The following is a 25,150-nucleotide window of genomic DNA, read 5'->3' as shown; positions in this document are numbered from 1 at the left end:
AGTGAACAGGTGGACATGTTAGCCAACTGGAAACGAGCTAAAGAGGAATTTAGAAGCATCGGTTAGAAAAGTATTTTATTTATGAATATTGTCTATTTATCCCGTTGTCACATAGGTGGTGCTGAGGAATGTGAAAGCATGAAAATGTCAAAATGGCCTAGTCTAATCAGTCTGCAATTGAAAAATGCTTTTCTGGAGCACCTAGAGAAACCTACTGAACCCAGTACTATGCTTTTCTAATGATATACATATATGTATATATATATATATATATATATATTTCAGATTGTCATGTCTCAGAGGGGACTTCTAGACTGCTTTTTTAAATACCATCCCACTTTCTCAACATCCTTATTGAGATTTAATTCACATACCATAAAATTCACCTATTTAAAGTGTGCAGTTTGGTGGTTTTTAGTATACTGACAAAGTTGTGCAACCACCACCACATCTAATTACAGAACGTTTTCATCCCCCCCAAAAAGACACTTTATACGCATTAGCACTCACTTTTTACCTCCCATCTCCACCAAACACTCTCCAAGCTCCTAGTCTACCGCCTCTCAATAGATTTTCGTACTGTGGACATTCCATATGAACGTAATTACCCAAGAAGTGTCTTCTTCCACTTAGCGTAATGTTTTCAAAGCTCATCTATGTTGTAACATGCATCAGTGCTTTATTCCTTTTTATGGCTGAATAATATTCCATCGGACATTATTGGAATGGATATACCAATAATGCAATACTAATTTTATACATGGTATAAAATGGATATACCACATTTTGTTTATCCATTCATCCATTGTTGAACATTCGGGTTGTTGCCCAACTTTTGCTGATAAGAACATTTGAAGTTTTTGTGTAGACATATGTTTTGTTTCTCTTGGGTATATACCTCAAAGTGGAATTCCTGGGTCAAATGGCAACTCTACATTTAACATTTTGAGGAACTGCCAAGCTGTTTCGCCAAGCAGCTGCACCGTTTTATATCCCCACAGCAATGGATGGGAGTTTGAATTCTTCCACATCCTTGCCAAAAGTTGTTATTGTCTGTCTTTTTTATTATAGCCATCATGCTGGGTGTGAGCTAGTATCTCATCGTGATTTTGATTTGCATTTCCCTGATGACTAATGATGGTGAGCATATTTTCATGTGCTTATTGGCCATTTGTATATATTTCCTGGAGAGATGTTTACTCAAGTTCTTTTCCAACTTTTTAATTGAGTTATTTGTCATTTTACTCTTGAGCTGTAAAAGTTCCTTATCCGGATGTAAGTCTCTTATCGGATGTATGATTTGCAAATATTATACTTTCTCTCATTCTGCTGATTGTCTTTTCACTTTCTTGATGGTATTATTTGCAGCGCAAAAGGTTTTAATTATAATCCAATTTATCTCTCTTTCCTTTTGTTGCTTGTTGCTTGTGATAATTAGGAAATTATCACAAGCAACAAGCAACAAAAGGATGAGGAATTTCCATAATTCCAAAAATTGGGTAAAAAGTGAAGACTTGTTTAATATTAACATGAAAGCCTGTCTTTATGTATATTAGCACCATATTTAGTTTTCAGATACAAAGCCTATGAAGCCTGACTTGACCTCCCTGATTTCTGTTTTTGCTATAGCATTCTGTACTTCAGCTGATGGCAAAGGATATTCATATGTCAACTTTTTAAATGACTTTTAATGAATATAACCAATAGTGGTCTTACAACTAATGAGGAGATCACTTTGTCATTGCCATATATATCCTAAGCTACTCTCAGGATATACGTGTGTGTGTGTGTATACACACACATACACACACACACACACATATACACAGAAACCCATAACTGGGGGAGTTAAATCATAAATAAGCAATTAGGCTCTTTTTTAGCACTTGAAAACTCAGTGAGAATTGCAGATGTTTGGAGTGCAGAAACTCTTACATAAACATGGAATAGATCACTTTAATAAGATAAAAATGTAACCTGGGGGGCTTCCCTGGTGGCGCAGTGGTTGGGAGTCCGCCTGCCGATGCAGGGGACACGGGTTCGTGCCCCGGTCTGGGAAGATCCCACATGCCGCGGAGCGGCTGGGCCCGTGAGCCATGGCCGCTGAGCCTGTGCTCCACAATGGGAGAGGCCACAGCGGTGAGAGGCCCGTGTACCAAAAAAAAAAAAAAAAAAAAAAGTAACCTGTGTATATGTCCAGAGAATTCCTTTCTTGAAGGTCTAGATTTTGTTAAGCTCAGAGGGTATACCTTGGTGTTATTTATCTGGTTGTTTAGACAGGACAGAGTGGGAAATAGCTGTATGCAGCTCTGGAAGGGCCATTCTCTTCCCAGCAAGAAGAGGGGACTTGCTTCTAACAGAAGCTCCCACCATAACTGGTGTGACCTTCACTCTTTGACTAGTAAGCCCCCTTCTATTTATTTTGGGATTCCACACACAGCTTCCAAATCCCCGAGTCCATATACCTGAGTGGCGGCTTCTGCTTCCCGCACCTCCTGGCGGAGCTCTCCGGGCTCACACCCCAGGCCAGCGCCTCTGTGCCTCCTTTTCCCCTTAGAGCCCTCACCCTTTGACCACCCTTTTGCTTTCTTGACCCGGCTTCCTTCCTCTCCCACACTGAGGCCTGGGCCTCAGAAAGGCCGGACTCAAAAGGGCTCTTGTCTTACCATCATCTCCCCGGTGCAGAGTACATATGTTAATATAGCTACAAAAATTTGTATTGGCCTGTGTTTCAGAAACCAGGCAAAAGCTCAGAAAGGAATTTCATAGGCTCCACCTTCATTACAGATGCCGTTTCTGTTTGGCTGGACTGGGGGATGGAAGGCTGTAAGGCAAGGGGTGCAAGGTGGGGTTGGGCGTGGTGAAGGGGTTCCAGATCCTTTACAATACTGAGCAAAAGAACTGAGAATGCCACCTAGGAGATGTGATCACAGTCAGCCTAGCGTGCCCGTCTCCTGTATTCCTGTGTCATTTTCTGTTTTCTGATAGAAATTTAAAAAAAACCATTTCTACAGACATGACACATGACACAAACAGTAGCACAGAGAGGCCATTAGTAAGTACTATTTGATGGTGACAACTCTTAACAAGAAGCTTTATTTTCTGAGGGAGCCAACTGCAGTGTGAGTGCAAATATTTGTGTAACCAGTCAAACATTCTGTTCCATTTTTCTCTCAGAGGACAAATTTCCCTGCCAGGTAGAAGCTGTGCATCTTGTCACTTCATTAGAATCTCTTACACCACTCTTGGCTTTTTATGGCTCCTCCCCTCAGACTCTTTGGCTATATATTACCACAGTTATGGTCTTGTGAGGGAGAGCACGGTCATTATTTTCCTCAGTGAGAGATCTCAAACATTCTCATTCCACGATGGTTTTTCTTCTCATTGTCATATTAACCCTTAGCCTTTAACTTATCCATGTCAAAGAAGGGGAACATTTGCATGTATAATTAAACCCCATGGCTTCTGTGCCCATCTGGCTACAGGCTGGTATCACAGCCCTACCTCTGGAGAAGGGAATCCTCTGTCTGCTGCTGAGTGGCCACATCCCACCGTCCCGCTGAGCAGGAGCTCGACTGGGTGACGGTACTCGGGCCCATCAGCCACATTGAGCACCGGAAGATACACACAGGGTGAGACTGATGGAGCCCACTTCCATTGGGCCGGGGAGTGTCTCTATTAGCCCAAGAATGGAAAACTTTCCTGAAGAGAACTATTTCTCCCTTTTAGCTTCTGCTACTCTTATAGGAAGATGAAGGCTTGAAGAGTGGTATTTTCTCATTATCAAAGTGTGAGAACCTATAACATTCTTGATCTTCTCCCTAATAAGTCTTCTATTTACTCCACCCATGTATACATTTTCCCAATATTGAGGCCATCTTGAGTTCGTGCTGTGAGTTGATTTACTTCCTGTTTTCTAAATATGGGATTGCAGTTGGATTCGAGCACATTTCCTGGTTTCTCATGGCTTCCACATGCTTGTATCACTTATCTCCACAGCTGGAGAAGTGGCGGGCAATGTTAGAATATTCATGTGACCCACCATCTCTTATCTTATGTGCAAAATCAAGTGGTGAGGATCACTCTTTAAAGAATACATCACGAACTTGTTTCCTTACTTCCTCTGACTGCCAACCTTAGCCCCGTAGACCCACCTAAACACACACACACATGCTTCTCTCCTGTCGCTACCAAAACTCTTCCTACTCTCTTGGAGTCGGAGCAGTCAGGGGGACAGGCTTTCTGGAGGCTTCCTGTGGTCCACGTCCATGTTGCCAAAGGTATATTTAATAGCCCACTGGTCGAGAGGGAGAGGGACCCTTAGCAGAGCTGAAGGATTAATGGGACTAAAGGTGAAATGGCAGTGATTTGTGGGACTTACCTTGGGAGCAGAATCATTGTGCCTCACTCCACCTTTAAATACTGGCAGAAATCTTCATTTGGGATTCATCAGTGCTTACGTAGCCAACCTATTGTGTGTTATGTAGATAATTTTTTTCTGCACTTATTTTTTTTTTTTTGCGGTACGCAGGCCTCTCACTGCTGTGGCCTCTCCCGTTGTGGAGCATAGGCTCCGGACGCGCAGGCTCAACGGCCATGGCTCACGGGCTCAGCCGCTCCGCGGCATATGGGATCTTGCCGGACCGGGGCACGAACCCATGTCCCCTGCATCGGCAGGCAGACTCTCAACCACTGCGCCACCAGGGAAGCCCCGTCTGCACTTATTTTTTGAAAGCTGTAGAATAAAGAAGAAAACTGGGGACTTGGGATCATTTAATCGAGACAGATCGTTGTCTTCTTTCAATCACTTGTATTAAAACCTTTATTTGGGGGACTTTCCTGGTGGCGCAGTGGTTAAGAATCCGCATACCAATGCAGGGGACACGGGTTCTATCCCTGGTCCGGGAAGATCCCACATGCTGCAGAGCAACTAAACCCGTGTGCCACAACTACTGAGCCTATGTGCCACAGCTACTGAAGCCCGTGCACCTAGAGCCTGTGCTCTGCAGCAAGAGAAGCCCCTGCACACTGCAACGAAGAGTAGCCCCCGCTTGCCGCAACTACAGAAAGCCCGCGTGCAGCAACAAAGACCCAATGCAACCAAAAATAAATAAATAAATAAAATTGATTCTTAAAAAAAAAAAACTTTATTTTTTATTTACTTTATTAAAAATTTTTTTTTCAAAACTAAACATTTTGTTAAAGTAGAGTTGATTTACAATGTTGTGTTAGTTTCAGGTGTACAACAAAGTGATTCGGTTATACATATATATACGTACATCTATTCTTTTTTAGATTCTTTTCCATTATAGATTATTGAAATATATTGAGTAAAGTTCCCTTTGCTATACACTAAGTCCTTGCTGGTTATCTATTTTATACATTGTAGTGTGTATGTTTATTCCACCCTAACACTGTATAACATAGTTTCTCCTACAAAACGTTGTTCATATTAGAAAGATTTTCCTATGTGACTCCTCAGCTTTCTTGGAGATGCCCAGGGCTGAAGTCCTCACCCCAGGTGTAACAGGAAGAGATCAAGCATGAGGGCCTACTTCTCACTTAGGGGTCCCGCCTTCTCATCCCCCTGGTCCTGGTTCACTGTTTGTCACTCTTCACCACCTGCGCTAGAGAGGACACAGGAACAGAGAGAGGAAAGGACATTAAGATGTCACTTACGTTACTTGCAAGTAGCTTTGATTTTTCAAACATTTGGAAAAGAAGGTTGAAACCCAGCTAAAATGCATTTGGAGACTATCCATGCACTCCATGTCTCCAAGAAGTATGAGGAATTAGAGCCCAGAGGGAACGTTTCCCACCATCACATGGTCTGGTCCCCACTCCAAGGTTTCCCACAGGCATGGTACCCAGGATGTTGCCCCATCGTAAGCAGAGGCTCATGTATCATTGACCATGAGGGCTTTGATTTTTGGCAAAAGTTTGTAAAGGGGGTTAAGTGCACTCTGTACCTTAGCTCTTCTCTACTTCTCATCATAGCTTTCCCTTTCTCCTTTATGGTCTTTCTTTTTGTGGTTGTTGTTTTCGTTCAGGTACTCGTTCATTCAGCACTATTTATTGAGCCCCTACTATTTTCTAAGCCCCATTTTGGGCCCTAGGGACACCAAGGTGAACAAGACAGTGTCCTCTCCTGCGTGAGCCCGCATTCCCTTCCCACCCCATCCACCACTGCCCATGCTCACTCTGGGTCGTGCCTGGGTTCAGTCTCTGTTATTATGCAGTGTTCTTCTCTCTACACCATCTTACCAGCCCTTCCCTGCCTGCTGGAAACACTGACCGATGGAAGAAAAGCAGTCAGGGCTTCTCAACAGAGATATCCTTGGGACACGATTCAGTAATATTTAGCACCACCTAAGAAAAGCATTTTAAACTTGTCTGCATATACTAAAGCCCTTTTACCATCTGTTAGTGGAAAATATTTAAAAGTCTGGTAAAACTCTCAGTTATTGAAATAAAACTCTTCATTTGCTCCTTCCTTTCCTTGGGCATTAAAGACTCCCCGTTCCTCCCTGAGCATCAAGCAATGGCCAACCCATCACCGGACAGAGATGGATCTTGCTTTTTGGTCCTTTTTTTATGTCAGCAGGAATTCTGCTGAATCTTTCAGAAGTTCTGTTTAAAATCTACATGCACACACCCCCCCACACCCTTCCTGCATTCAGGTTCATAGAAAGATATATAAAGGCCTATTCATCACAACAGATGAGGTGGACAGGACTTGGATTTATTAAATGGCAAAAGATAATGATGTTAAATCGCTTGAGGCTTAGATCCGATACTTTAATTGACCCTTCTTCTTTCTTTTTTTCTTTTTTTAATGTGAGACAAGAAGAGTATATTCTGGACGTTAGATGAAACATAGGTTAATTTTTTTAAAATGAGATCATTTGGAACGTTACCAAATGGCAGACCTACAGTTTAAACGCACATCTTTAGCTAATTCCTCGTGAAATCATCAAATGAAAAGAAAACAAGACGATTGGGAGAGGTTTTACTTTAACACCGGGACACTCAGAGTTCAACAGATAATGACTGGACCCCTCCACGTTTTCTGCTGGTTGGAGAAGCTGATCTCCTGGAGCCCCCAGTGACTCAAGGATTTTAATTCTTGTCCTTGGGACAAAAGTGAAATTGAAGGCAGCATTTGTTATGTGTGATGGACGTATTCTGACTTGTGATCACCTTCCCCATGGCCAATCTGAGGGACCTTCCTTTACGTCAGGGAGCCCCCTGTGTAGTTTAACCCTGGGCAGGGTCATACCCTGAATCAATTCCAGAACTTGTGCTTCAGCTGTGGGTCCCGTTTTATGGCCAGTCTGAAAACACTGGCAAATGCCCAGCTAAGTTATCTCAGACGACGACCTCTTATGTTGCTTGCTGATGTCAAGGAGATGAAGACTAATTGAAAAATGCTCGGAAGAATAAACTTCTAGTGCTTTGCTCTGATGGAAAATGATATGTTTCTTGGACCCCTGAAAGTGGACTTCCAGGTCTCACTCACTCTTTATGATCTTTAAAGTTTGAGTTCTGTTGTTTTGTTTGTTTGTTTGTTTGTTTTAGGGCATATTTTTCCTTGCAGACACAGAACAGCTAATAAAATGGAACACTGGGTGCTCCTTATTTTGTCTTTCTGAGTTGACCTCCTGCTTACCCCTGTCCACTTAATAGTGAATTCTAGTGTGCACAGCTCACTCTTCAGACATTTGTTAATTCTCCTTTCTAAGTTGCCAGGTTGTGTACTGATAAAGAGGGGAAATGCAAGTTTTCTTATGGTTTTGCTGATCCAATTCAAAGGGCCAATTCCGATAAAATGTCTTTGCAATTGTTATAGGAATAAAAAATGTGGGGTGTGTGCATGTGCGTGTGTGTGTGTGTGTGTGTGTGAGAGAGAGAGAGAGAGAGAAGAAGGAAGGAGCATACAAAAAACCTAGACCCATCGTTCCACCATTTTAAACAAGATTCTCCTAATGTTTAGATTACTGTGCAGATTGGTTTCACCACCTGGGAAAGATGGTCTGATTTAATTAATCAATTAATTACCTAATGAATTATTTAAGTTTGTGTAGAGCTTTGCGTGTTTTCCTCATAGATACTGGCTTGGTCTCATGATTTGCTCATTTCCTTCTGTGCAGTTCTGGGTGAAATGTGTGTGTGTGTGTGTGTGTGTGTGTGATGGAGGTCATTGTAAGTTTCTTCTGTTGAAAAATACTGTTTTTTCCTTTTTTTTTTAATTGAGGGGGAAAAATTCAATTCCCTACCTCACACCATTTAGCACCCGTGCCCTCAGCTGTGCCTGTTACCCTCAAGTCCAGAGACCATGCATTTTATTCATTCCTGAGAATGTCTCCCATTCTGCTGTTCCAAGAAGAGGCAGTGGAATGCTGTTCTTGAAAGTTCTTGTGTATTAGGAAAACTAGAGAAAAACTGCTGCACCACTGTTTTCTTTTGTGGAGAGCATTTCTTCTCTTCTTCCCCAGGAACAGATGACCAATGTGTCCAATAGGGACAGTAGGAGCCTGTGTTGCCTCTCCTGGGATGTGGCAGCTGCCGTGGATAAGCCCCAGGCACGAGTTTCCTTCCTCAGAGCAGGACTGGAGAGCTTTTACCTCACCAAGGACCACTGCAGAGACAAATGAAGTTTTTTTTTTTTTTAATTGAAGTATAGTTGATTTACAATGTTGTGTTAATTACTGTTGTACAGCAAAGTGATTCAGTTATACATACATATACATTCTTTTTTCTATATTCTTTTCCATTATGGTTTATCATAGGATATTGAATATAGTTCCCTGTGCTGTACAGTAGGACTTTGTTGTTTACCCATCTATATATAATAGATTGCATCTGCTCACCCCAGCCTCCTGCTCCATTCCTCCCCCGGCAACCACAAGTCTGTTCTCCATGCCCGTTATTCTGTTTCTGTTCATTTGTGTCATATTTTAGATCTCACATATAAGTGATATCATATGGTGTTTGTCTTTCTCTTTCTGACTTACTTCACTTAGTATGATGATCTCTAGTTGTATCCATGTTGCTGCAAATGGCATTAATTCATTCTCTTTTATGGCTGAGTAGTATTCCATTGTATATATGTACCACATCTCCTTTATCCATTCAGACAAATGAAGTTTAATAGATAACTTCCCATGGAGAAGCATGTACCAATCCAGTCCTCTAAAGAACTTAAGACCTGTCTCAATGTGCATGTCCTTCTGTTCCATGTGATGGCTCCTGAAGAGAGACAGGGTAGGAGAAGAGAGAGGGAAGGAGGAATCACACTCAGCATCTATGCATCAGGTTCTTAATTTTCATAACAAGAACGGAACTGTGTTTCTGTGCATTGCACTGGGGACGCAGCCCCAGTTATAGGGTGAGGGCATGGCTGCCCAGAGGCTGTTTCACTCCCACCTTGCTGCTCTCTGAAAACGCAAAGCATCATGCAGAGCATGAGACTTATGGGAAATAACATTTCCGTTCCTGCTCGAGCAGGGCTGGGGCTCGGTCTTTTCCCTTTGCCACCCAGGAAACCCAGCCCATCTCTTCATTCCATCTTTTTCTTAAGGGTATTTATTTTTTTAATTTAATTTTTATTGGAGTATAGTTGATTTACAATGTTCTATTGGTTTCGTGTGTACAGCAAAGTGATTCAGTTATACATATACATATATCCATTGTTTTTCAGATTCTTTTCCCATATAGGTTATTACAGAATATTGAGCAGCTGATTTTGGCAAGGACAAAGTTAAGTAAGAGAAAGCAAAGACAGACAGCAGCTCGCCTTCATCAGATTCCAGCGGTGAGCCAAGCACTGCCATGGCGCGGTGTTACCGTGCAGTCTCTTTTCTTGTCCCTGGTCATCTGTTTCCCTTTACTTGGTCTTTTGACCTGCATTGTCGTTCACAAAGTGTTAAGTAATGAACCCGACACCTCCAGGGATCACTTTTTCTTTTACCTGGACCATGTTTTTGTGCCCAACCCAGAACTTTGTATCTTTGAGGATGGCAAGTTGGAGATAAAAGATTTTTAATTTATCTGATTGACGGGGGTATCGCTCTAGAAAGTGAATTGTTTCCAGATGGCATCGTTGGCATTGCTTCTAGAGGCTCTTTTAAGCTTCTTGTTATTCAAAAACACTAGCTCAGGATCATGATGGCAGTCCAGAGAGAGAATGGCCAATTTTTGTTTTTTATTTCAGTGCCACTGCCGGTGCTGCATCTTTTCGTATTTTGTTTCAAGTTCATAGCATACGTGAGTGTCTGCAGCAGACAGAGTGTCTCCGGCAGTCAGGGAAGGGAGAGGAGCATTGCACACCTACTGTGTGTTCTGCCTCAGGTGATGCATGTGACAAACAGCTATTAATCGCATCAAACGTGCAAAGTCTGGGGATGAAAGATGAATCAGAACCAGGCTGTCACTGAGCATTCAGTCCACAGGGGAAGTGAAATCTGTAGACAATAACCGCAGCGCAGTACAATGTTGGCAAGATCTGAGCAATCTAGAGGTAGGACCGAGGAGGGAAAGGTGCCATCTGATGAAAATAAAGGAAGGCTGCTCAGAGAGGAGACGTCTAAGTTATTTTGAAATCTGTATAGGGAATTATCAGGGTATTTAAGAGGGAATAAGATGAGGAATGGCCGGGCGTATTCGGGCAGCTGGCATAGTTCAGTACTGCAGGGAGAGTGGGGCTGGGGCTTTTATGTAGGGCAGAAACTAAGGAATCACTGTATGGGTGCAGGAGCCCTGGGGCAGGAGTGGGTGGTGCCTCTGCCCTCACCCCCCTTCTCTCTGGCTTTCTATGCACGTGGCTGCTATACTGGACCACTCCCTCTCCGCCTATTCTCTCTTCTTTTTAATTAAAAAAATTTTTTTTTCTTTTTTGGCTGCGTTGGGTCTTCGTTGCTGTGCGCGGGCTTTCACTAGTTGCGGTGAGCGGGGGCTACTCTTCGTTGTGGTGCGCAGGCTTCTCATTGAGGTGGCTTCTCTTGTTGTGGAGCACGGGCTCTAAGTGCATGGGCTCAGTAGTTGTGGCACACAGGCTCAGGAGTTGGGGCACGTGAGCTTCAGTAGTTGTGGCACGTGGGCTCAGTAGTTGTGGCTCGCGAGCTCTAGAGCACAGGCTCAGTAGTTGTGGCACACGGGCTTAGTTGCTCCGCGGCATGTGGGATCTTCCCGGACCAGGGCTCGAACCCGTGTCCCCTGCATTGGCAGGTGGATTCTTAACCACTGTGCTACCAGGGAAGTCCCTGTCCTTGCTTCTTTTCTTCTTCCTCCTCTGTAGGAGTAGATGGTAACAGTTCCTCCCCATCCACCGCTCTCTACTTGACCTCCCTTGCTGATCTCACCCAGTCCCTTGGATTCAGATGACTTCCAATCTGTCTGTCACTAGTGATTCTTCTCTTACTGCCTCTAAGCCATCACGACCTCTACTTCCTGCAGGAATTACAGATACTTAGCCAAAATAGATATGAAAATCTTCCTTCATGTTTCCCCCCGACCGAACTTTTCTGTTTTTCTACTCTTATTGATAGCATTTTCCAAATCTCAGAGGCTTAAAAGTCAGAGAATTGTTATTTTCTTTTAATCTCACCTCTCCCTTGTCCAGACCATACGCAAAGCTTCTTCACAATTACTCTCACATTGGTCTCTTCATTCTTGATTCAGACTCTTATTCGGTCTACCACCAGTGCCTCTGCATTCAGCCTCTGGAACATCTTGTGAGTCTTCTCTACCCTCGTGACCTTTAGTTCAGGCTCTCATCACCTCGTTGCTTGGATTACTGCAAGTCCCCATCAACGGCCCCGTTTCCGTTTCCTCCGGTCCCTTCATCCCGTACGAGTGTCCCTGCCAGATTGCCCTTCTGAAATGTAATCTGATCTTGCTGCTTCTCCAAGCAAAGACCCCCAAAGGCTGGCTCCTCGCTGGCTCCCCATTCAGGACAGGCTTCTGGACCCAGCATCTTAGTTTCCATATTCTGCCCTTAGCTACCTCTCCGGTGTAATTTCTCTGGAATATAATCTGACGCTCTTTGTTAAACAGTATGTTAAATGGAAGATCTGGCTTCGGCACCAAGGTTACAGCATGAAGAATTTTTTTAAAAATATGGGGCTTCCCTGGTAGTGCAGTGGTTGAGAGTCTGCCTGCCGATGCAGGGGACACGGGTTCGTGCCCCGGTCCGGGAAGATCCCACATGCCGCGGAGCAGCTGGGCCCGTGAGCTGTGGCCGCTGAGCCTGCGCGTCCGGAGCCTGTGCTCCGCAACGGGAGAGGCCACAACAGTGAGAGGCCTGTGTACTGCAAAAAAAACAAAAAAACCAAAAAACGAAAACTCCTGGTCTAGAGTCAGAAAGTAGAATGATGGTTGCCAGAGGCTGAGAGAAGGGGGAAATGGGGAGTTAGTGTTTAATGGGTAAAGTTTCAGTTGGGGAAGATGAAAACTTCTGGAGAAGGATGATGGTGATGGCTGCACAACTATGTGAATATACTTAATGCCACTGAACAGTGTGCTTAAAAATGGTTAAAAAGATACATCTTATGTATATTTGAACACACACACACACACACCTCTTGGACCTCGTGGTCAAATGGAGAGAGTATAAAAGTGAGAGGTTATTGAAGATTGGACAAGGGGATTTTTGGAGAGAAATGGGCTGTGATTCCCCCACTGCAGGATACTGCGGATGGAGGAAAGGGTACCAGTCTCTCATCCCAAATCTAGAGAGCACGGCTTGAGGGACATCATCCGGGAAGTTTGTCCCATGTTTTCCTCAGTTGGGAGCCTGGTGGCCTGGTGCCTGACGTCAGCCTGGGGAACCTAGAGGACAAATTGCCTTGGTGTCTGCGTGGAAGAGAGTGGCTGCTGGGCTGCATGGGGCCTGAACTCACCCTTTTTTGTGTGATCAAATAAGGGGGCCCCGGTGTGGACCGGATTCCCACAGGAGGGTCAACAGGGGTGTTGTCTTAAATGCTGTCTGGGGGTCTGCCTAGAGAGTTGATGGTACCCTTGCCCGCCTTGAGATGGGGGCCCACAGGTGGATCCCCACAGGCGGTGGAGGAAATCAGTGAGCCCAGGCTAGAGGCCCGTCAGCCAGGTAAAGGAAGCGCGGGGAGAGATCACCGCCAAGTTAAAGGTCTCCGAAGACCCGATGGGAGAATCCCATGAGAGAAATGTCTGCTTGCCTCAAGAGGGTAAAACCATTCTAGGTCGGGTCAGCGAGGAAAGAGCTTTGCCTCCCCTCCCCTCTCCTGCTTCTCCAGTTGTGGGTTCAGGACGGGCAGCTAGAGTGCTGGGGAGGATGTGAGAAGACGGGAGAGGGTGCAGAACCCACCATTCCCCCCAGTCACAGGCGACCTGTGGGCCCCTCCAGGGAGGAGCTGGGGTCACCTTCGTGGAAAGGCTGAACTGTGGCTTAACCTGTGGGGTTGGGCCTTCTCAATTCTGAATCAAGACCATTCTCCTGCTGTTTAAAGGGCTGTAAGGCTTTGTATTACCTAAGAATTATCGGGTTATGGGCCTGACTGAGATTTCACCCAGGACCAGGCGAGGAACATTTTCCTACCAGGCAGGTTTAAAGAGACAACGGCAGAGAGAGCTAGAGTTGCTTTTCCGTTGACACCTCATGAGTCCTGCTTACCCAGGGAGCCAGCTCCACCTCCCAACGTTGGCGCTCCTGCCGAACGGACAGTGTGATATGTATTCCCTGGACGCCCCCGGTCAAGTACAATTCCACCTTTGTGCTGTGGTTCGTGGTCTTCCTCGACTCCTCTTCCCACACTGTGTTTTTTTTGTTGTTGTTGTTGTTTTTGGGTTTTTTTTGCGGTACGCAGGCCTCTCACTGTTGTGGCCTCTCCCGTTGCGGAGCACAGGTTCCGGACGCGCAGGCTCAGCGGCCATGGCTCACGGGCCCAGCCGCTCTGCGGCATGTGGGATCTTCCCAGACAGGGCACGAACCCGTGTCCCCTGCATCGGCAGGTGGACTCCCAACCACTGCGCCACCAGGGAAGCCCCCACACTGTGTTTTAATTTCACTTCTTGTATGAGAGGGCTGTTGATACTTATCTGATCATCCATCCATTTGGATTTAAACTGCTTGAGGGCAAGAACCTTGTCTTACTTGTCTCTGAATCCCATGAATCATCTATCATAGTTCTGAGTACATAGTAGACACTGATAAAAGATTACACCTAGGGGCAGGACAGGAATAAAGACACAGATGTAGAGAATGGACCTGAGGACACAGGGAGGGCGAAGGGTAAGCTGGGATGAAGTGAGAGAGTGGCATGGACATATCTACACTACCAAATGTAAAATAGCTAGCTAGTGGGAAACAGCCCCATAGCACAGGGAGATCAGTTTGGTGCTTTGTGACCACCTAGAGGGGTGGGATAGGGAGGGAGACACAAGAGGGAGGAGATATGGGGATATATGTATATGTGTAACTGATTCACTTTGTTATAAAGCAGAAACTAACACACCATTGTAAAGCAGTTACACTCCAATAAAGATGTTAAAAAAAAAGAAAAAAGATTACAGAATGGCCGAGTGACTGATGAATGAAATAATCCAGTTTGATAGCCAATATACATTGTTTTTATGAAGGCAGGAAAGAAAACAGTATTATGGCATTCCTGTTGCTTTTTTTCCCTTCTGTTGCCAAGCAGAGTTTGAATAGGGCTTGTTGGAGCCATGAACCAACTCTTCCAATGCTACCAGACGTGCACACTGTTCTGTACACTTCTAAAGAGGAAATAGCATCTTTTTATGGGCGTATGTGTTTTCCATTTAAAAAAAAATTTAGGTGAATGACAAGATATCCATATTCATCACAGAAAAATTGCAGAATACAAATAAGCGTTGCAGTAAACAGTCACCTACACCCCCTCCCAGGCATCAGGCACTGTTAACACTCTCTCATCTCTTCCCATGTGCCAGGTTCTCTCTTGAAGTAGCGGTAGAGCCTGCTGGAGTTGAATTAATATTTGTGGCGTGGGAGTCAAAGCTAAGAGTGAGTGGAGTGAGGTATTCAACCGTTGCTATGTATGTTAGGATGCACCAGGCAACAGGGAGCGAGCTGGCCTGGGGACCAAGTGGGATCTGTAGCAGAAACTCTGTTCCCAAGTCAGCTGCCTCCTGCATCCTCGACAAGCTGGCCTGAGATGGTGATCAACCAAGTTGGAACTTAGGAGGAGCTGCTTCTTTCTGCTTTGCCTTGGATGCTGATTAAATGGGGGCGGAGAGAGGAGAAGGGGTGAAAACAAGAGTGCGGCAAAAACTTTACAGCTGTGGTTTTGTCCTCCAGAGGACACTGGCGATGTCTGGAGTTACTTGTAGTTGTCACAGCTAGGGGGCTGGCACTCCTCGTATGTAGAGAGTAGAGGCCAGAGATGTGCGAAACACCCTACAGTGCACAGCACAGCCTCCCACCGCAAAGAAGTATCTGGCTTCAAATGTCCATAGGGCTGAGGTTGAGAAACCTGCTTTTAAAAAAAAGGCAAGAAAACACTTGGCAATGATGCTATTGCATACAAGAGCAAGGAGTTTAAAAATATTTATTGAATTATGTCTCACTTGCCCATTGAGATGTCAGTTTGAAAAGTCTTCTCGGTGAGTCTGGAGTCTGTCGGGTAGATTACAAATGCTAAAGGTTTTTTTAACATCTTTATTGGAGTATAATTGCTTTACAATGGTGTGTTAGTTTCTGCTTTATAACAAAGTGAATCAGCTATACATATACATATATCCCCATATCTCCTCCCTCTTGCATCTCCCTCCCACCCTCCCTATCCCACCCCTCTAGGTGGACACAAAGCACCGAGCTGATCTCCCTGTGCTATGCAGCTGCTTCCCACTAGCTATCTATTTTACATTTGGTAGTGTATATATGTCCATGCCACTCTCTCACTTTGTCACAGCTTACCCTTCCCCCTCCACGTGTCCTCATGTCCATTCTCTAGTAGGTCTGCGTCTTTATTCCCATCCTGCCCCTAGGTTCTTCATGACCTTTTTTTTTTAGATTCTCTGTATATGTGTTAGCATACAGTATTTGTTTTTCTCTTTCCGACTTACTTCACTCAGTGATCAGTGTTTTGTGCATTGTTGAAAAGTCAAGAGTTGTCATAAGGAAGAGCGGAAAGCACTTCATGGAAAGTCATACTTGAAATTATCCCAAGTAGCTTTGAAAAACTGATTTCATTAAATCCAGTGGCACAAATAGCCAGGTGCGTTTTTTTGTTTAAATTAATTAATTAATTTATTTTTGGCTGCATTGGGTCTTTGTTGCTGCGCGCAGGCTTTCTCTAGTTGCGGAGAGTGGGGGCTACTCTTCCTTGTGGTGCGCGGGCTTCTCATTGCAGTGGCTTGTCTCGTTGCGGAGCACAGGCTCTAGGCGTGCAGGCTTCAGTAGTTGTGGCACGTGGGCTCAGTAGTTGTGGCTCGCGGGCTCTAGAGCGCAGGCTCAGTAGTTTTGGAGCACGGGCTTAGTTGCTCCACGGCATGTGGGATCTTCCCAGACCAGGGCTCGAACCCGTGTTCCCTGCATTGGTAGGCAGATTCTTAACCACTGCGCCACCAGAGAGCCAGGTGGTTTTTAATCCAGGGGCAAAGCTGGGGGAAAGGGGGCTTGGGGGATATAAATAATGGAGCTTCTTTCTAGCTTTGCTCTTTTTATGTTGTTGAGATTTTTATTTTTTTAACAAAACGAATCTCTTTCTAGTATCCCTTTGTGTTTGTCTTCAGGCCTTGGAATGACTTGCAAGGTTCAGAGACATCATTATGTACCTGTGACACTGACCCCACTGTTTATTTTCCAAATCCTAAGTAGTTTGAGGGGACACAAAGAGGGCACTGTGTGTGGTGACTGCACCTATGGGTGATCTAAGGGAAGGTCAGGATGGCTGTCAGGTCCCCAAATCCCTAAGTGGACAGGGGGTGTCGTCAGTACTCAAGAAAGAATCAGGGACTAGAAATAAAGGCAGAGAAGCCAGGCATGTAACTTGGAAAGCTTTATATTCTTCCTTTTTTTTTTTTTTTAAGCATGATTGAATCAATGGACTTGGTTTTTCTGAGCTTCACAGACATGCAGAGAAAAAAGAAAAAAAACAGCTTGGCAGGAATACAGGGAGGGGGAAAGGATCTAAATTAAATATAACAGTTGCCTGCAGTTTAGTTGCTGACAAAAAACAAGTCGTTTTCTCTGAGAAGCATGTGTAATATGTCAGGAAGAAAAAAAGCACAATTAGCACACTTCTTACATGAGATCTTATGGATAGCACCATATTAATTGGAATCATTTAATTAAAAGTACTCCACTGTCTTCTTTATTGCAAATCAATAAAGTATGCATGTACTTGACTTTCACCTGCCTCATACTTGGCAAGAAGTGTGTAGCTTTCTCTGACTACGCAGCTTATAGCAATGAGATTTCCCCTGTCATGTCTCCTAACTGTCCCAAGATCAGCACCTGCTTTATGTTGCCTCTTATAGTTATATCTGTCGATCTATCCATCCATCCGTCACAAATTACCACAAACTTCGTAGCTTAAAACAACAGAAAAGGGGGCCAGAAGTCTGAAATCTGAAGGTTCTAGGGGAGAATCTTTCCTTGCTCCTTCTAGCTTCTGGTGACACCAGGTAATCCTTAGCTTGTGGCAGCAAAACTCCAGTCTCTCTTAATCCGTTCCGGCTGCTTTAACAGAACATCATAGACTGGGTAGCTTGTAAACAACAGAGAGGTATTTCTCACAGTTCTGGCATCTGGAAGTCGAGGGTCAGGGTGCCAGCACGGTCAGGTGACAGCCCTCTTCCTGGTTCATTGTCAGGCATCTCTGCACTGTGTCCTCACATGCAGGAAGGGGCGAGGGAGCTGTCCGGGCTCTTCTTTATAAGGGCACAAACCCCCATCCTTGAGGACTCTTCCCTCATGACCTAATCACCTCCCAAAGGCCCCACTTCCAAATATAGTCACACTGGTGATTAGGTTTCAGCATATTAATTTGGAGGGGAGACACAGACAGTCAGTCTTACAGCACGGTCGCTGTCCTCACGTGGCCTTTTCCACTGTGTCTGTGTCTTGTCCTCTTCTGTCTATTCTATGGACACTTCTCATTGGATTTAGGGCCCACCTGGATAATCCAGGATCATCTTATCTTGAGATCCTTACCTTGGTCACATCTACAAATACCTTTTTTCCATATAAGGTCACATTCACAAGTTCCTGGGGTTATGACATAGTCATATCTTTTTGGGGGGCCACGATTCAACCCACTACCCTACCTATCTATCTATCTGTCTGTCTGTCTATCTATCAAATCCTTTTTTGGTTTTTGTGTTTTCCAGAATGCTGAGGACACAGTAATAACTAATAAATGCTTACCAATTTGAAAGTGTGGCCTTATTTTAAAGTGACCCAGATTAATAGCTGGGCTAATTGTCCCACCTTGTTTCCAAGATGTTCTCTCATTAGCTAAGGAACATATGAACATAAAGACACTCCAGCCTTGCAAAGTAAATGTATGTTTCAAACGAAAGACCAAATGTTCAATAGCCACACCTAAAGCCAGAGCAGTCAGTAAGTTGAACTGTTATTATAACTTGTGAGATTGCTGTTTTTCTAAGTGTTCATCCTTGGCCTGCAATTAACATCCTAGGTGGTCTTGAGGATCACTAGCTTTCAGCAAGGTGTAAACGTCTCAGTGGAATCAACCCTATTTATCCCTGATTAATTTAGGTGCCCTAGAAGAGAAAGAAAAAAACATTGATCAGAGCTTTCCAAATAGAGGGAGAAAATCATAGTATGAGTATGCTTGCTCTTAATTGATTCACTGAAATTCAGTACATTATAAAACAAGGACAGATATTCACCGTGTTCTCTGTAAGTCCTGGAAGCACCATGGCAGAGAGGAGGGAGTGTGTGGGAGTGACTGGGAGACTTTGGTCAAGAAACCTGGTTCTAGATCTGTAGCAGCAGGCCTGGTTCTGCTGCCATTTGTGTGGCCGTGGGCAAGTCCCCTGATTTCTCTGAGCTTCAGATTCCTTCCTTTTCTGGAAACCAGATGGATTAAAGTAGAAGTTTTTCGAACTGTGTTCCAGTGTGCCACGGCGCTGTCTTCTAAACTGCACCCTGACTCAAGCCTCGTAGTTCTCTCTGTGATTAGAAACTGGGTTTGGTTCAGAATTAAGAAACTCTGGCGTTTTTGTTCTTCATTCACCTGTTTGCAGCGGAAAGCTACAAGGACACTCAGATGGTGAAGATTAAAGAGGAACCCATGGAGGTGGACATCCAGGACTCGCAGGCCTCAGTATCACCCAGCCGCAGTGTTGGCTATAGCACTTTAATTGGGCGAGAGAAAACGGAACCATTACAGAAGATGCCAGAAGGCAGAGTGCCCCCAGAGAGAAACCTCTTCAGTCAGGACATCTCTGTGAAGATGGCTTCCGAGCTTCTTTTTCAACTGTCAGGTACGTTTCCTCGAGGAAAAAAAAAAAGTCAATAATGGGGACTAATTAGAGGGAAAGCCACTCTAACGAAGTAAAAACACCTGCATTATAGGATTTTTTTAGACAGAAATCCATTTTGTTACTTTAACGTGTATACCACCTCTCGAACGAAGAGTTCATCAAATGCTGCCAGGTAGAACTCCTGCCAAACTTTCTTTAGTAAATAGTTAAGAATCATTTGAAATTAGAACTCTATTCAACTCCGTGCAAATGATCCCTGTTGCCTGGACTAAACGTCTCACCTCTAATTTTGTTTAGGCAGTTGATCTGATTAACAGCCTTTTTTTTTTTTTTCCTAATGTGCAAAAGATAAACTTCAATTTACTCCAACAGTGACTGAGTTACTGTGAATTCCAAATTAGTGTGGTCGGAATTAATGAGATTTTACGGTATCTTGCCAAAAAGAAAAAAAAATCAAGGAAAGGGGAAGGACCCTGTGAGGACCCTTTTCCAGCTATAACATAGTAGAACATTTCCTGTAAACCAACTTTTTCTACTTCAAATACTCAGAAGTCAACGTTTTGGAATCAGCTAAGTGATCACCTATTAAAAAGCTAAGGAATCACCTATTCTAGCTCAGCTAAGTGTCTTGATAGAATAGGTGAGGGTCCTAGAGCCTAAGTTGTTCCCTTTATCACCTCATTCAAGCTGCATGCTCTTTGTCCTTACCAAATTTAATGTGCTGTTATTGCTTGAATGTGATTGAGATGGATCAAGGAGACTCATATAAGATTCAGACTTATATAGAAATACAGATACTTTGTCCTTGGTCAAGCACTGGCCTACATACTGAAATTCAGGCATCAGTAGAGTTTGTTACTAATATTTGATAAACTCTGTTTTGTTATGGCTAACAGATTTAAAACACCCATTAAATGCCTCATTATTTAAGTATTGACTTTTCTCCCCTAAGAAAAATACCGGAAAAGAGGAAAGAAGCTAGGATCTGCAAGGCATCATGATAGCTCACCTTCTCATTGGCCTCATGACACGCCCCGATAGCTGTGAAGTTATCAGTTGGTGCCGAAAATGGCAGCCTCGGAGTTCTCAAACAAGGACTGTGTTTGTGCAGAGCTCAGAGAGGTGGAAACAGTTAAGTCAGTAAATTTGAATAGGCCACATAGATCTTTGCAAGTTCCAAAAAAACTCCAAACATGCAAGATGCTTTTCTTTAAAAAAAAACAAAAAAACAGGCTGAAAGCATCTCTAAAAACAATATAACTTTGAAAATGATGTAGCAGTTCAAATTTGCACAAGTGAGGCCAGTGTGATTCTTTTCAAAAAGTCTCTGTCTCTAGCAGTACATTATCATGGTCTACTATCAGCTAAAAACTTTGTGTCTGAGAGTTCTCACCCTGGCGCTGTCACTGACTGCCTGGGTGACCTCAAGCAAGTCATTTAGCCCCGATTTCCTGCTCTCTGAGAGAACACTGCCTGTGAATCCAAATTCACCCTCATTGTCACTGTTGAATGGACAGAAAGGAATTGTCCACGCAAATATGCACACAGCAGCTTCAGGCCAGTGTTAAAAAGCACGGGACAGCGTAAATCTTTGTTTAAAATTTTCCCCCAAATCCGTAAGATTAGGAGTTTTTCACTTGCCCTGCTGTTGAAATCTGAACCCCTTGTAGAGGTGGCCAGGTTTCCTCTGGAGACTTAAAAGAAGCCACCAAGAGCTGTGAAAGTCAGGGCAGAATCCGTACATTTGAACTGGATGGGGAAGACCGGAGGTCAACTTTTGTGTTCCTGAAAGCTAATTAAATAATTTCTGACAGCTGGTGGATTCAGACCTCAAGACAGTGTAAGGGAGAGTTTACCTCCTCTTGTCTAATGATATTTTTTGTCCCCTGTGACATTTATCAGAACGTGCACTCGATGACTATTGCACCCAGAGGTCTTACGTTTGTTTTTATATCCCGTCTCACAAAGGGGCCTGACAATACAGAATGCTTAAAGGTTGTCATCCAAGTCAGAAGCGGAACAGTTGCAACAACTGCAGTTTTCATGCTGAATCAGAGAAAAGCAGACATTTTCAGCTGGGGAAAAATATAAGAGAAATAACTATCTTTATGCACATCTGTGTGTGTGTGTGTGTGTGTGTGTGTGTACATGTACTTACGGAGGCCTGATGAAAATCAGACAACACAGTTGTACTTTGTTAGTAACTCTTTCCCTTTGATTGGTTTTTAATCAACTGTTTTGGTGGATGCTATCGACATGCTTTTGTTGCCTGTCTTTACCACTAAGACAGGAAGGGTTTGAATGTTTAAAAAAGAAACCAAAAGAAAACCACAACAGAGAAAGAGGAATGTGGAGGATGTTTCTGCTTCAGCCTTAAACACACAGATCGAGTCAGAACAACCTAAGAGGTGTCTGTTTCATCCTTTCTCTTTACAGAGAAGGTGAGCAAAGAGCACACTCACACGAAAGAAAACACCATCCGGACGACCACCAGGTAGGCCACTGTGGAGTCCCCTTGGAACACTCCCTCTCGGGGCCGTGAGGCCCACGTCACAGTTTGAGCGACATTCCCCAAACCGTCCTCTCCCACTGGGTTCAAAAGTCACCCCTTTATCATCCTTTTGTGTTTGAACTTTGGTTGGTGGAAACAACACAAAACGCAAAGGACACCAAGGGGGAAGGCCATTCATAGTTATTAAACGTCTAAATGTGTCACTTTGCTGGAGAGTTTTCCTTATGCTATTATTTTTTTATTCCTTACCATGATTGTGTGAAGTAGATAATATTATCCTCCTGGCAGAAGTTTCCTGACGGAGAGTTGAAGTGGGTGTCAGGGCTGTATTTGGGAGCTGGGTCTGTATCTCAGGAAAAGCCTCAGTCGGTGGGTATACCGAGGTTGAACTGTGTTCCTAAGTAGCTTTGCAGCTGTGGACTGATAACGTGTCACCAGGGACATCCCAGCTTTTTAACTCACTGCACTGTTAGAAGGGCAAAAATGTAAAAAGCAGAAGAAAGACAATGCTTTCAGAAACTGCAGGAAAACTGACATCACCAGCAACTGTAGGTTGAGGAAGCTTTCCATTTGCCAAAGGCAGTTTAAGACAAGGTCAGCCAGGGCGGGCTGCCCACCAGTCTGCCGTCTGAAAGGAAAAGGGGACCAGCCAGCGCTGCCACCCATCCTGAGGCTTGTAACCACCCAGACCTGAACTGTTGCGGGCAGGTGCCAACAAGCGCAGACCCACCTCTGTGGAAAGGGAGCTCAGGGGAGAGGTAGTGTCCCCCTCGGCAGGCTTTAAGTCAAGGAACTTTACTTTCCTGAGCAAACTTAGATTCTTCCTCCTGGGAGCCGTTGATTGGTTTTGTGATTTAATTCTTGTGACGGAAGATCAAGTGTTTTTCCTTTGGATGTGATATGAGTCGACCTCGGACCATCACCGGGCACATGAACGGTGTTCATTTGAACCTTAACGCGAGTTTTTGCTTCTTTTTAACTCTGTGAATCGGAATTTGGGGCTATCGAATATTAAACAGTAATTAAAATAGAGTCAGCTTGCTTCGCACAGGGTTTATATAGTATTAGGGGCAGAATCTGACTCCAACCCAAGCGTGGGGTTAGGCTTGCCTCCGTGTATAAGTACGCAGATGGGAAATGAGTCTTTCTATCTGGTCTGTGCGTTGTGTTGGGAAAGGGGTCTGGGGGATGGACAGGGGACTTTGTCTGTTCAGTTGGATGCCCAAATAGGAGATGTGAGCTACTGTAGAGTCCAGCCTGCCTTCTCCATGTAATCCTAAGGCTTTTTTTTTTTTTTTTTTTTTGCTATCTATGCTTATGTTTGTGAGTCTAAACACATGAAATGGGCCAGATTGGTAGACATCGCAAGACGGCAGATTAAAAATAAGAGGTGTCCATTTTAAGTTGCTTCCCTAGGCTTCCTGAAGTGTCACAGGTCAGGTTCCCTAGAAGCAGAGCCCGAGGCAGGAATCCCTGTGCAGGTGTGTTATTGGGCGTGCTCTCAGAGAGACCTGCAGGGATGCGATGAGGCTGGAGAGGGCAGGGGAGCTGAGCAAGGATTCTAGGGCCGGTTGTCTCCCGCAGAGAATTCTGGAGCATGAATTGCACCACAGAGTAAATCCTGCCTTGAGGTAAGGGGGCCAGCTCTTGGTCCCCCCTCAGTATGCACTAACTTCATCAGGGGATGTGTAGCCCACCAGGTGAGGGGGGCTCCAACGGTGAGGGCAGTTCTCACTACGAGCAGCCGGCACCCCTGGGGATGCGGGGTGAGTGCACCAGTGTGGTAAAGGGGATCTGGGCAGGACCCCAGCCCCAGCTCCTATGGAGGCTTTCTGCCGGCTCTTTAAGATTACATGATAATATTTACCTAGCAGAAAGGTATGCTGCGAGACCCTGTTATTATGCTTTTCAGGTGTTCTCTGGGATGAGGTAAGAGGAGGTTTGAACTAGCCCCAAACAAGTGAAATGTACAATACCTCCTAGCCTCGGATGCCTTGGCTGGAGCTGAAGCATAATTACAGGATAGAAGAGAGGGTTTTTTTTTTTTAGCCATTTGGCAAAAAACGAAGCAATCCTTAAATTCTCCGGTTGCTGGGAGATTATGCGTAAGAAGAGATCCAAATCAGATCTTTTGCCCAAAGCAAAACAAGAGGTGCTTCCTATGAGGTTCCCCACCCCTACAATGTGGTGTTCAGAAATCAGTGTTGTAGGTTTCTTGGTTTCTTGTTCTTCTACAAAATCCTTGGTGTGTTTTTATTTTTCCTTTGAGTAGGCAACTTGCCCAATTAGCCTCTCCTCAAAGAGATCTCTTTTTACCTTCTCACCTCATTACTTCAGGTGGAATAGAATCAGGCTGCCTTTGCCAAGAAATCCTCTTTAACCTGAGTTAACCGATAGCAGAAATAAGGGGAAAAAAACGCCAACTCTCTTCTTTTTTGATTCCCGTTTTGGAAGAAACTCTTATTTTCGGAAGAGGTCTGCACAAGGTCCGCTACTGGGGTTATGTTTTAGGGTATGATCTGTGATACTTACCAGAAAGATTTACATCGAGCCTCCAACTTCCCATCCCTCCAGATTTTTTAAGTACTTAGTGGGATGTTTGGTTAGTTATCAGATTTCCCACGTTTGATTTCCTGGAAGAAGCTACCTGTCCAGAGTGATGGCTCATCATGGGCATCAAAGTTCGGAATTGTCCATGTTTCAGAGTTGCTGGGCACATTCAAGATAGTTGACTTGTGAAAGGCAGCCTTGGACGCCGGCCTCAGCGCAGTATTGAGATCAGGCACTTCCAAATGCTGATGGGTGCCTGAGCCCTTCCACTCAGTGAGATCTGCCTCTGGGGTCTGGGGATCCAGGGGAACCAGAGGAGAAAAGAGACGTGCAACGCTGAGAAGAGAAACGGATTCTCTCTGATTCTCTCTCTGTTCTTTATCAACCCACAACTTTCCCCACTGTTGTTAATCGTTATTAATCTTGACTCTCACGCCAAACACAAGAATGAAGAAAAAGTGTAGCAACCCAAGTGTGCAACGCTCTGTCTCTGGCAGTTCCGATGTGTGCTTACCAATGAGATAGGGGGGTGCTGGTTACCACGTCCGGGCACCAAGGCAACAGGAAGCCCGTGGATGTGCGTACAGGTAACTCCTCATCCCATGAGGGCTGATGACG

At 44.5% G+C, this 25,150-nt stretch overlaps 1 protein-coding gene across 3 annotated transcripts in view; it reads left to right on the top strand.

The window, feature by feature from the left end:
- The window catches only part of ZNF827 (zinc finger protein 827), a 181,100-nt gene that overhangs the window by 77,591 nt on the left and 78,359 nt on the right, over nucleotides 1-25,150 (top strand). For all 3 annotated transcript variants that reach the window (XM_081246985.1, XM_081246986.1, XM_081246987.1), the window contains exons 6-7: nucleotides 19,231-19,470; nucleotides 21,907-21,964. In XM_081246985.1, the coding sequence (XP_081103111.1) occupies nucleotides 19,231-19,470; nucleotides 21,907-21,964 (298 nt within the window). The remainder of the gene's footprint in view (nucleotides 1-19,230; nucleotides 19,471-21,906; nucleotides 21,965-25,150) is intronic.

The sequence above is a fragment of the Mesoplodon bidens genome (genome assembly GCF_964165515.1).
Source record: "Mesoplodon bidens genome assembly, chromosome: 1".
Classification (NCBI taxonomy): Eukaryota; Metazoa; Chordata; class Mammalia; order Artiodactyla; family Ziphiidae; genus Mesoplodon; species Mesoplodon bidens.
Note: the sequence above shows the minus strand (reverse complement) of the source record. Positions and strands in the feature narration are given on the sequence as shown.